We start from the raw sequence: 12,890 nt of genomic DNA, 5'->3' as shown, positions 1-12,890 counted from the left end.
CTCAGCTGTGAGTCCGAGTCCCATAGACAAAAGCGCCCCAGGGCAGTGGTGGATTCTCCACATGTCAATGGGTCTAGTGCAGGCCAGAGGCCTTGCTGGGATGCGCTAGGGCAAAGCCCAGGGCTGGGGCCGGACGGGAGCCCGTGAGAGGCAGCGGGGCGAGTGGGAGGCTCTAACTCTTGCTCCTGGCCAGGAAGTCCAGTGCTGGGTGACACCAAGGCCACGTCTGCACTGCAGGCATTTTGCTCAAGAACAACTGTTCTTGTGCAAAAACTTGTGGCGCGTCTACACTGCACGTGAATTCTTGTGCAAGTAAATTTGCAGTAAAGCATCAGAAAAGAGGGCTTCTTGCACAGGAGTTATTCCTCTCCCCACGAGGAATAAGCCCCTTTTGTGCAAGAGCTGTTGTGCAAGAAGGCAGCGTGGACGGGCACCAGGGGCTTCTTGAGCAAGACACTTGTATGGCTAAAATGGTCATCAGAGCTTTCTTGCACAAGAAAGCGTTCACAATGCCATGGACACTCTTGTGCAAAAGCACATGGCAGGGTGGAGGTGCTCTTGCACGAGACCTTTTGCGCAAGAACTCCGGTGTGAAACAGTTCTTGTGCAAGAAGCCTGCAGTGTAGGGCAGGGAGCAGCCTATGGGGCTACTGGAGCTGCTGGCTGCAGGATGCCCAGTCAGGGAGTGGGGGGGACCCCTAGGAATGGCTCCAACTTCCCAGAGGGGTGGCCAGAGGCAGGACATTTGCCTGGCAGGGTGAGGTGGGGGGGGCAGTGACCTCACAGGGGCTTTGGGCAGCCCTCAGCAGATCAGGCAAAGGGCAGGTGGGGAGGTGGTGACCTCACAGAGGAACCCACATCTCAGGCTGAGAAAAGGGGGGGGCGGGCCCAGGGGACTTTGGAGACCCCCGGTTGCTTTAGCTCTGGTGCGTCTCCTGCTCACAGTTGCTTTGTCCTCTGTGAGTTCCACATCCGGACAGCGTTTTGCAGAAGGTAAGAGCCCCCAGGGGTTTGGATCCCGCCCGGGGCCGGCTGGGTTCCAGGCAGGCCCAGCCCTCGGTCAAGGGCCAGAAGTGCCTGTGCAAGACCGAGCCGATAAGCAAGGGGCCATTTGGGGGCTGGGGGCAGTCGCTCTGGGGCGCTGGAACCCCTGGATTTCGCTCAGCAGGCTGCGCCCCAAGCTCCCCTTTGCTCCCCTCATTTGCAGCATGGCCAAACACATCAGGCTGTGGTTCCGGAAAGCCCTGAAGATGGCCCCAGGGCCGGTGGGAAGCAGCTCCTCCGTCCCCGCGGGCGGGGAAGCTGAATCCCACCAGCTCGGGGCGACTCGCCCACCGGCCAGGCCCCTCCGGACCTGGCTCCAGAGGCGGCTGGGAAGGCGGGACCCAGCCCAGCGGGGAAGCCGGGTAGGGTGGCTCTGGGGCCTCCTCTGTGGAGAGAAACACCTGCCCCAGGAGCCCAGCCCCCATTACCACCAGGGGGCATCGCCCTGCCCGGCCCCCGGGGACCTGCCAGTCTCCGGGAGCCCCCAGCCTCTCCGCACCAGCCCCTGCAGCTGTGGGTCCAGCTCAGTGAGCAGCAGCGCCTGGGCCTCCAGCTGCAGCCGGGCCACCTCCTGCAGCCGCTCAGACCCAGGTGAGGGGCCGTGAACATGCTGGGCCCAGGGGCTCACCCAGTACACGGGGGGGGGGAGGGGCAGCCCCAGTGTCTGCCCCGCAGCCAGGGCAATGGATGGGGGCGGGAGCTGCTGCTTGGCTCTCTTGTTCCTGGTGGGGGCTCTGCTGAGGGCGTTGGCAGATGTGAGGGTGGAAGGGGGATGGGTCCCTGCGAGGGGCGTGTGGGGCCCAACCTGCCCTGGGTCCCTGACATGGGGGCGCGTGACCCCTGCTGGCCGCTGGAGTCACCCTGGTCCCTTCCCTCCCGCACAGAGCCCCCCTGCGCCTCGGCGGAGCTCTGCCAGGAGCGGATGGACTCCCGGGTGGAGGAAGGGGCCATCTATGATATTGAAGAGCAGCTCCACACCCGGGACACGGTAGGAACCTTCTCCACACGGGGGGGACCCGAGATTGTCCGGCCCCTTCCCAGCACGTCCCCCCCTCCGGGAGGGGCTTGTCCCTGGGGATCCCCCTGGGGCCCCTTCTCCTGCATGACCTGGGCCCCCCAAGCTGAGGTCTCTTGTCATGCACCAGCTGGGCCCCCACAAGCCTGAGGCAGCAGTTGGGGGGGGAGTGTGGGTGCTTGGACAACCGGCAGCTCCCACCTCCACTCCTGGGAGGCCTGAGCCCTGCAGCTGTCCGTGGGGGGCAGGCAGGCCCCAGGCTCACAGACTCTCTCTGGGGTGCAGAGCCCAGCCGCCCTGCAGCGGTTCCTCCTGGCCGTCCCCCCCGCCTGCCTCGCCGCCCTCCAAAGGGGCGAGGACACCCTGGCGCCGCGCTGCTGCAAGGACACCATGATGGCCAGGATCGTGGTGAGCGAGTGGCGGCGGCCGGGAGGAGGGGAGGGGATACGTGGGGTGGACAGGGGTCTGCCTGGGCCATGGCGGCGGGTGGGGGTGCTGCAAATGGGAGGGGTGGGGCCAGGAGTGCTGGAGGGGGAGGGGGAGGTGGACATGGGGAGGGTGGGCGGGGATGCTGGAGGAGGGAGGGACACAGAAATGGGGCAGGTCTGGGGTGCTGGACAGGGAGGGGGATTCGGAACAGGGAGGGGTCTCCCCGGGCCATGGGGGGGGAGCTGGAAGGTTAGCAGAGCGGGCTGCTGAGGATGCGCCTGGGGAGCAGGGATGAGGAGGTTCAGAGGCTGGTCACCAGGGCAGTGAGGGGCAGGAGACGGCCTGGGGACAAGGATTGAGCTGGTCCCGGTTTGGGAGGGGGGTGCTGGGAGAGGCCCTGTGCCAGGCAGGGGGGCTACAGGCCAGCAGGAGGCAGTGGGGTTGGATCCTGCTGGGTGGGGGCGCTGGCCGTGTGAGCGTCTCTTGGGGGCCCCAGCCTCACAAGCCCCTTTGTCTCCTTGGGTCTCACAGGAGATCATGGAGGACTCCCCCCCCCCACTGGTCTTGGCCGACTGCCTCAACGCCGCCTGCAGCCTCAGGTACCGACTCCCCCCCCCCCCGCCGACTCCCCCCCAGAGCAGATCCCCAGACCAGGGAGTGGGAAAGTCTCTGTCTCCTGGGCTATGTCTAGACTGCAAGCCTCTTTCGAAAGAGAGCACCCAGTGAGTCTGGATGCTCTCTTTCGAAGAAGCCCTAGTTACATTCAAGAACGCCTTCGTTCGAAAGAAGCACTTTCCAAAGAAGGCGTTCTTCCTCGTGAAATGAGGTTTACCGCCGTGGAAAGAAAAGCCGCGTTCTTTCGATTTAATTTCGAAAGAACGCGACTGCAGTCTAGACGCAGGTGAAGTTTTTTCGGAAAAAGGCTACTTTTCCCGAAAAAACCCCTGAGTCTGGACACAGCCCTGCTGCTGAATTAACAGTCTCTGCCCCTCTCTCCTGCCAGCACCTTGCAGCCTCCCCTACAGGCCCAGCTCCTGAACCCCCTGCTGAGGGCGGCCGTGGGACAGACTGTGTCTGGGGACTGGCAGCAGGAGCCCATCCACACGCAGGTACGTCCCTCCGGGCCCTGCTCCCGGGCTGGGCTGGAGCTCCAGAGAGGAGTGGGGGTGGGGGCAGAGGGAGAGAAGAAGCTGCAGGTTTGGATCCTTCCCTCCAGGTTTCCCGTTGCTCTCCCTGGGGGCCCGTCCCTTCCATGCCCAGCCTGGGCTCCTCCCTGCTCTGCGAGGCGGCTCAGACCCTGCTCAAGGCTGCACCCCGGGGCCAGCGGGTGGCCTGGATTCCCCAACCCCCCTCTGACCCAGGGCTCCCCCTTGTCTTGCAGCAGTTCATCCGGGCCCTTCCCGTCGACCTCCAGGCCCTACTGGCGAGCCTCCTCGCCGAGTCCCCAGACACCGCCAGGCTGCAGCTGATCATGGAGGTGAGCCCCGTGGGGGGGACGGGGCCATTGTCCCTGCTTCCTCGGGGGGCCGAGAGAGGAGCTGTGTCAGTGGCTGGGGGGGGGGGGGCACAGTCTGAGAGGAGCCCCAGGCTCTGCCCAGAACCGGCGCCTCCCTACGGGTCCTGACCTGCCTCTTTCCCCCCCAGCACCTGAGCCCGTGGCTGGAGTCCCGCCTGCCCCAGGAGCGAGCCAGGGCCCTTGGCAGCACCACGGCCCTGCTGGGAGTCGCCACCACCCTCCCGGGGTTTGAGGTAAGTGACCTCAGAGCCGGGGGGTCTGGGGCTGCAGGGCGCGGGGCTGGGAGCGTCCCCGGGAGGCAGAGCTGGGAATGGGCCGGGAATGGGCCGCGTTCTCCTTTCCCCGGGGAGGGGCGACCCTGGGCCTTTCCGGGGGGCACCTGGGCCCCAGACTGGGGAGTGGCCGTCAGTGGATCCCCTTGTTCCACCCCCGGAGTGACCCTTCAGTCGGGGCCATTGCTCAGGGTTGTCTCCTCGCAAGGCCGGCCCCGCCCCGCCCCGCCCCGCCCCGCCCCGCCCCGCCCTGCCCCGGGAGGTGTCTCTGTCCGTCCCCGAGCTCAGAACCGCCTCGGCGGCCGTTAGCATGGGACGTGCAGCCCCAGGATGCTGAGGGACCCCCCCTCTTCTCTCCCCTCAGAACTCCGCCGACTGGCCGAGGATGGGTCACCACGTGGCCCAGCTGGGCCTTTTTATTTCGGACCCATCCGAAGACGTCAGCCGGCTGGCCCGGAAGGGGGTGCACAGCCTGTACCGCCTCCTCCTGCACCACAGGGGTAAGGAAGCCAGCCGGGACCTGGGCCCCAGGGACACCCTGAGGGTGCCGGCGGCGGGGGGAGGGGACCCAGCCCTTTTCCCCCAGACTGGCCCAAGGGGGGATGCGTCCCTCTGTGTTCCCCTTCTGCCCCCTGTGCCCCTCCATTTGCCCAGGGATGCCTGCAGGGACCCGTGGGAGGGGAAGGGCTCAGACCTGCCAGCAGAATCACCCTGGTTTGTCTCTTGCAGGCCTCAACATCCACCAGGCAGAGGACCTGTGGTGCAGGCACTACTATAAGGAGAGATGGGTCCTGGCGCATAGCAACACCGTCAGGGTGGGAGAGGTAAGGACGCGCTGCCAGGGCAGGGCAGGGCTCGGGGGTGGGGCTGGCTGGGGCCCTCGTGCGGGTAGGACGCGGGGTGGGAAGCGGGGAGTCGCTGATCGAATGGTCGATGCATTTTCCCTCGACTATTCGAGCCGTGGACAGGGCGGCGCTGCCCCTTTGTGACGCTGTCCCGGCGTGTCAAAGGGGCGGCGCTTCCGAGGGGCAGCGCCGCACCTTGCCCCGGATCTCCCATAGAAGGGGAAGCAGGGCGCGGGGGGGGGCAACACTTTTTGATGGAGGTCGCTCCAAGATTTTGGCCAGTGGCCTAGGGCTGCTCTGTTGTGCGGAGGGGGGTGAGGTCTGGGAGGGTCTTGGGGGCAGGAGGAAGGTGTGACCTGGGGCAGGGGTTGGGGTGCAGGGTGAGGAGAGCGTCTGGGTGCAGGGTCTGGAAGGGAGTTTGCAGAAGGAGGAAGCTGTTTTAGCCCCAGGAGTTGGGGCCGGGCTCTGGGCCGTCAGCTGAAACCTCCCGTGCTCTTGATTTCAGGTCTTTGGGCAGCTCTTCACCCCAGAGCAGGAGAACTGCTTTCTAGACAAGGCTCTGCTCGCTGCCCGCTCCCCCCTGAGGCGCCCCAGCCAGGCCGGGCTGGTCCTGGCCCACGCCCTGCATGGGCAGGCCCATCAGCTCCTGGGATACATGGTGAGCAGCCGGAGCAGATGCAGGAGAGTGGGGCAGGGCCAGGGTCTCCTTCCCATCCCCTCAGGGAGTCCCCCGCCCCTTTCCTCATGCTGCCCCCACCCCACGTCCCTGCTGGGTGGGTCAGAAGCTCACCCTGCGGGCCTGACGGGGGGCGACCAGAGAGCAGAACAAGTCTCAGCGCAGGGGGGAGGAGGGTGGAAATGCTGGGGGGGCCCAGTACCCCTGAGTCCCCAGGGATGAATGTGACGGATTCTGCTTCCCTTGCAGCAGGAAGACAGCCAGTGAGAGCACAAGGAGCTGAGGAGCCAGCAGCTGCGTCCCCCTCCCCCCAACCCTCCCAATTGTATAGAATGTATTTAAATTCTGATTAAATAACGTTTCAAAAAACATTTGGATCAGGCTTTGTCAATAATTTTTAATGGGGGGGGCATTTTGGCAAGTGGTCAAGGGCCACATTTCTACCGAGGAGTTTGGGGTCTGGGACGGGGCGGTTGGGTGCAGAAGAGAGCTGAGGGTAGGAGCCTGGGTGCGCACCGTCCATTGCATCATCACGCGGCGCCATTGTGCTAGTGCTGGAGCTTGGGTGACTGGTTTAATTTGAATGTTTACACAGATTAGGTGTTTTAACTTTAGGAAACTTCATTTTAAATAAGGTAAAATGTTAATTTCTGTCTACCACAAAGGGTTTCAAAGTTTTCTTTATTAAAGGCAGGGATGAGGAACCTTTTTTGTCTCCAGGGCCACTGACCCCCAGAAAAACCAGTTGGGGACCACACACGAGAAAAGCAAAATACAAAAACCCTTCTTCCAAAACCCACAAGCCTCACTGAGATGGCCCCCCACTGGGACACCTCACTGCTCTGGCGCTTCAGCCCCACTGGGGTGAGGGGAAGGGACAGGGAGGACTGAGGTTCGGGGATCCCTCATTTTTGGCCCCCCCTCAGATTGAGAGGGACCCGCAAATGCCACTCTCCCTGGAACCCAGGAGAGTTAATCTGTGCTGGGGCTGGAGTGCCAGGGGAGTGAGATGTCTCAGTCGGGGCCACATTCGTGAGGCTTGGGGGGGTGGAGGCGCCAGGGACGCATTCAGATAGAGCAGGGGAGCCGGCAGGGACCCTGAGAGGAGAAGTGGGAGTGAGAGCCCAGCCGGGGAGACACAAGGAAACCAGAGTCAGTCTAGTATCTCTCAGGCAGCTGGGGTAGACACCCCCCACCCCACACCCCAGCCTCCTGTTGGATCCTCCTCCCACAGTTAACTGCCTCTGAGTCTGCACCCAAACTCCCATCGCTGCCCTGAACCTGTCCCAGAGCCTGCAACCCGCCGCCTCTCCCGCGCCCCACTCCCCAGCCATCCTGCACCGTAACCCCAGCCTCAGGCCAGCGAACCTGAGTGAGGGTGGGGGAGCCCAAGCAGCAGAGGGAGGGGGGAGTGGAATGAGTGGGGGCGTGGCCTCAGAACAGGGGCAGGGGTAGGTGCGGGGAAGGGGGCGGGGCAATGGTAGTGGCCTCTAATGCCCACACCCCTCCCTTCGGCATCGCTTATGTCCCATGTCCGCCCCCTCCTGAGCCCACAGCCGGTGCCAAGGCCTCGTGCCCAGGGCGGGGTCGCCCCTGTGAGCTGCCAGCCATACTGGGGAGAGGCGAGAGGGTCTGGGCTGCTGTGTCCGTTGCTGGCTCCTGTCAGGCCTTTGCACCGAGTCCTGGTGCAGCCTGAGCAAACCTGGGTCCTTCCCTGCTCCTCCAACACCACCTGGGCAAAGGGAGGAGAGTCCCCAACAGCCTCTGTCACTTCGGCCTCCTGTCGGGGGAACATGCCCCCTGCAGCATGATCCCCTGTAGATCTAGCCCTCTGGGCACTCACACAAGGTCTCTACCCGGCAGCTGCTCTGTGCCTAGTGCTGGCACTGCAGAGCCATTTGCCACTTTGCACCCGACTGTCACCAGGTCCTTTCCATTTGCAGGGCCGGCCACATCTCCTGCCCCCTAGGCCATTCGCTGCACCCTCGTCTCGCTCCTCCTGGTGTCTGTATCCGTCATCACCTTGGTGCTGGAGAGATGGGGCCTGCCCCAGCCTGCCGGGCTGCAAGGGACTCCTGTTGGGAGCAGCTGCATGGGAACCAGAGGCCCAAGAATGGGAGAACCCTATTGACCTGCTGTGAGCAGGAGACGGGGGTGGGGAGGGGGCTGGGGAGGTACCTGTACTCAGCTCTGAATGGGGGCTGGGGAGACACAGACACTGCTGATGATTGCTGCACTGTGGGCCCCTGGGTTACAGTCTATGCCCAGGCAGCTCCTCCAGTCACTGCCTGTCACATTACTGGATCTTGAGGGGAGCAGCCAGATCACTGCTGCACCCATTGGTGGGGGTGTTGGCCCCAGAAAATGGTAGAAAAGGGGGCCATGTGGGGTGCTGAATAGAAGCTTATTATCTGATAGTCCTATGTAAGCTATTTATGTGGTTATATAACGTCTGTGTGTGTAGTTAGGAATCTGTAGTCTGTGTGGATCCTGACTATTTCTCTGCATGTGGTTGAGCATTGGGCAGAGCCCGGCCTGTGGACATGCTAATTAGCGAGTCCCTGTGGGACAATGGCACTGAATGGGCCAAGGACACACCTAAAGCATGAGGGCGGACACCTAAGAGCGGCCAGCAGAGAGAGGCTGAGGACCAGGTGATCTCCTGCAGCCAAGAAGAGGCCAGGAAGGAGGGATAAATAGGCCATGTGGTCGATGCCATCTTGGTTCTCAGCTCAGCACTTCATCCCAGAGGCAGCATTGCAGGGATCGAAGAGCCTGGAAGACCTGTGAACCCATCCTGACCCTAGGATGTGCAACAAGAACTCTTAAACCAGCAGCTGTAACATCTCTGCTAGAGGCTGCATCGAGAACTGGGAGATTCGGTGCATGTAACATACTATTCCTTTAACAACCTTACTCTCATGCTTTTCTTTATTGTAATAATAAACCTTTAGGTGTTAGATGCTAAAGGATTGGCTCAGCATGATTTGTGGGTAAGATCCAGAGGGTAAATTGACCAGGGATCTGTGGCTGGTTTCTTGGGACCAGACAGAACTTGTTCGGGGTAGGTGGAATTGGGTGCTAGGACCCCCACCGGTGTATGAGGCCCGGGGCCATCGGGGGCATGGATATTGCTGGGGTGCCGGAGGGGTTTTGCTCGTGAGGCTTCAGGCAGGCAGCTGAAGCGCTCTGTGGGACTGGTTTGTGGCCTGTGTGGAGAGGTCACCAGTCTGGGGGCTGTAAGGAGCCCCGGATTTGAGCAATTCGCCCTGAGCAGACGCCCTCAGCTGTGCCCAGACACGGCCCGGTCCGTCACACTGCCCCTCAGCCTGCAGGCCTCTCCTCGCTCTCAGCCAGGCCAAGGGCTGAGCCCTGCTGTGGCCTGCCCCAGCCAGCCAGCCAGCCCAGCTCCTCCTCCTGCACAAACAGTCCCGCCTGCTCCTTTAGCAAAGCAGAGCGGGCTGGTTGTGGAACTTCTGGGAGACTGAGGTTCAAGTCCCAGGTCTGCTGCAGAGCCCTTGGCCCTGCCACTCCCCTGAGTGGGCCTCAGCTCCCGTCTGTGAATCGGGGACACTGATTCTAACTCGTCTAAGGGGAGAATTTTCAAAGCCCTAAGGGAGTTGGGAGCACAAGTGTGTGACTGTGCTTTGTGCCCACTGCTTGGTGCTCCTAAATCCCCCAGGTGCTTAGCTTGGGAGCTTTTCTGGGCAGGGGCTGCGGCTAGGGTTGCCAGGTTTCCCGTTTGAACCGGACAGTCCAGTATTTGAGCTTTCTGTCCAGGAGATAAATTGAGAAAATCTCTCAATTTTCTAAATAAGATGTACTCTAGGTTGTGATGCAATGGCAAGTATGTCTGGTATTTTTATTGACCATCTGGCAACCCTGGCTGCGGCTGCCTCTCACTACTCTGGTGTGGACAAAGCACTGCAGTCATCCCGGGACAACGCCCCCAGAGACGCTCTCCCTCTGGGGCAGGGTCCTTTAATGCTTTTCACACTGACATAGGCTACGGGACAGCCCCTTGGACACGGGCATGAGTGTCCCCGCGGGGCGGTATCCCCCGGACGCTGCGCAATGCAGAGAAGAGGGGTGAGTCCTGGGGGATTGGTGGGACAAGAGACGTTCCGTTACTTTAACCCCACCCGCTATAAAGCAGCAAAACCCTGGGTCCAGGTACTCAAAAGTGCAGGGCTCTGCTTCTGCGGGATTAGCCGCCCCTACACCCATACACTCCCCAGCCCCCTGTCCTGAGCTCCACCATACCCCTGCCCTGAGCTCCCCATCCTCCCACACTCCCCACCCCCTGCCCTGAGCTCCCCCACATCCTCACACTCCTCATCCCCCACCCTGAGCTCCCCATACTCCCACATTCCCCATCCCACTGTTCACCAGGTCCTGATGAAATGCATCCCAGGATACTCAAGGAGCTGATAGAGGAGCTATCTGAGCCTTTAGCTATGATTTTTGAAAAATCATGGCAGACAGGGGAGATTCCAGAAGACTGGAAAAGGGCAAATATTGTGCCCATCTATAAAAAGGGGAATAAGAACAACCCAGGAAACTACAGACTGGTCAGTTTAACGTCTGTCCCAGGGAAGATAATGGAGTAGGTAATTAAGGAAATCATATGCAAACACTTGGAAGGTAATAGACTTTAGTAAGGCATTTGATACAGTCTCGCATGATATTCTTATTGATAAACTAGGCAAATATAACTTAGATAGGGCCACGATAAGGTGGGTGCATAATTGGCTGGATAACCGTAGTCAGAGAGTTGTTGTTAACGGTTCTAAATCCTGCTGGAAAGGGATAACAAGTGGAGTTCCTCAAGGGTCTGTTTTGGGACCCGTACTGTTCAATATCTTCATCAATGATGTAGATATTGGGATAGAGAGTACGCTTATTAAGTTTGCAGATGATACCAAACTGGGTGGGGTTGCAACTTCTTTGGAGGAGAGGGACATAATTCAAAATGACCTTAGCAAGTTAGAGAAACGGTCAGAGGTAAACAGGATGAGGTTTAATAAAGAGAAATGCAAAGTGCTCCACTTAGGAAGGAACAATCAGTTCCATACATACAAGATGGGAAGCCACTGTCTAGGAAGGAGCATGGTGGAAAGAGATCTAGGGGTCATAGTGGACCACAAGTTGAATATGAGTCAACAGTGTGATGCTGTTGCAAAAAAAGCAAATATGATTCTAGGTTGTATCAACAGGTGTGTTGTAAGCAAAACTCGTGAAGTTGTGGTCCCGCCCCAGGGTCAGGAGCATGTCGGGTCTCTTCAGACATGCATGTGCCTATTGGGCCATGGCCCCTGGGTGTCACGCAGCTGGAGCGTGGCATGGCATGTGCTTGCACGTGCACAGGTGTCTGTGTGATCCGTGGGAGGCATGGCCCACGTGCGCGGTCCCTGGTCTCCCTCCCGCCTCCTCCCCCGAACTACTTAATTCGAACTACTTCCCCGGTACGGTCTCCCTGGATGACCCTGCCGACTCCAGTGCTGGAACTCCTTGTGGTGGCCCCTCCGGTGTGCCCAGGTCAGGGCCCTCCAGTCCCGGCTCGCTGCCTCCCGGGCTGGCACGGACCGCCCCGCCCCGCCCCCCAAGAGTCGGTCGAGGGCAGGGAAGTAGGGGCAGGTGGCAGCCCCTGCTGCGGCGCCGCCCCTGGTGGCCCTGGCGTACGCCTGCCGCAGCTGTTTTACTTTCAGGTGCACCTGCTCCTGGGTGGCCTGTGTCCCTTTCGGGCCATGGCGGCCGCTATGCGCCCATAGACGGCCACGTTCCTCCTCCTAGTACAGAGATCATGGACGCTGGGGGCCTGCCCCCAAACCTCAATGAGGTCCATGACCTCCACACTAGACCAGGAGGGTGCGCGCCATCTACGGCCCCTGGCTGGCCCCTGGGTGCTGGGGGACTGGGCGGGGGGACGGCTCGCTGGCACTGGCTGCCTGGCTCATCCTGCAGCCCCTGGTTCGGGGCAGAGACTGCTGGCAGGACTGGCTCTGGCAAGTGCCGTCTGGCCAGAGTCTACCCCTTTAAGAGCCCCAGGGCTGGGGAGAGGAGAGGAGTTTTCCTGGTTTGGCCCAGAGCAGCCACCAGGGGAACCTGGGGAGGGCTGGCCTCCAGCTACTTCGAATTAAGTGGCTACACAGCCCTTAATTCCAACTACTGAATTCGAATTTGGCGTTACTCCTGGTAGAATGAGGTTTACCTAGTTCGAATTAAGTCCAAACTAGCGGTTTGTATGTGTAGCACCTATGAAAGTTAATTCCAACTAACGGCTGTTAGTTCGAATTAACTTTGTAGTGTAGACATACCCATAGTTCATATACAACTAACAGCTAATGGGTAGTCTCCAGTAGTTTAAATCTTGGGGCATTTGGAAAAGGAGGGGGAGCTACATGTGTGCGGGGTGTACTGTTGCCCTCTGCTGGATGGACTGTAAATGTTTCTGTATGTATCATATGCCCTATAGTGCTAACAGTTAATAGAGATTCTCCTCTAGATCACACCTGGCATTTTCTAAAGTAATATATGTGTGTGTATGTGCGAGAAAGAGAAAGAGCAAGAGCCTGGGGGCTCCCTCATGTCTCCTCCCCATCCTGATCTGCTTGGCTTAAGTGCAGGAAAGAAGAAGTAGTGAGCTTTGTGTATTTGACATCAGGTGGAAGCAGGGGAATGGAGGAGTAGTGGGAACAAGAGCACTTGGCTTCTTTTCCTGCAGACCGAGAGGGGTGGGGACTGGCTTGAGCTATATAAATCAGATGCCGCTCCATGCCTCAGTTTCCCCCTTCATACAATGCCGATGACACAGAGAATGTTTGTAAAGTGCCTTGTTGTTAGCTCATGGGGCAGAGGGGGAAACTCGGTCTCAGAAGCAGACTGGGGGGAGGTAAAACCCTACCTAGGCAGCGCTGGTTCCACTACGTCACGCTGCCAGACCGGTCTGAGTGGGTCCCTCTCTTGGCTGCTCCTCCCCCCAGGAGGAGTGGGTTCCTCTCCATCGGCTGCAGGAACCAGCATTTCAAGGTCTTTGCCAATGGGCAGCCGTTCTGCAATTCAGCTCTGCCGCGGCTTCCAGCAGATCGATACA

At 60.3% G+C, this 12,890-nt stretch overlaps 1 protein-coding gene across 1 annotated transcript; it reads left to right on the top strand.

Annotated features, from left to right (window-relative positions):
• Positions 1–889: 889 nt before the first annotated feature.
• On the top strand, positions 890–12,278 carry LOC142818424 (uncharacterized). The gene is made up of 11 exons (XM_075897794.1): positions 890–993; positions 1,208–1,635; positions 1,929–2,032; positions 2,345–2,467; positions 3,020–3,087; positions 3,492–3,597; positions 3,870–3,965; positions 4,133–4,237; positions 4,641–4,776; positions 5,006–5,100; positions 12,273–12,278. The coding sequence occupies exons 2-11, from the start codon at positions 1,209–1,211 to the stop codon at positions 12,276–12,278; spliced, it is 1,266 nt and encodes a 421-aa protein (XP_075753909.1). The 5' UTR covers positions 890–993; position 1,208.
• The last annotated feature ends 612 nt before the right edge of the window (positions 12,279–12,890 follow it).

This window comes from Pelodiscus sinensis, chromosome 15, assembly GCF_049634645.1.
Source record: "Pelodiscus sinensis isolate JC-2024 chromosome 15, ASM4963464v1, whole genome shotgun sequence".
NCBI classification, from domain to species: domain Eukaryota; kingdom Metazoa; phylum Chordata; order Testudines; family Trionychidae; genus Pelodiscus; species Pelodiscus sinensis.
This window is presented reverse-complemented; position numbering and strand designations above follow the sequence as displayed.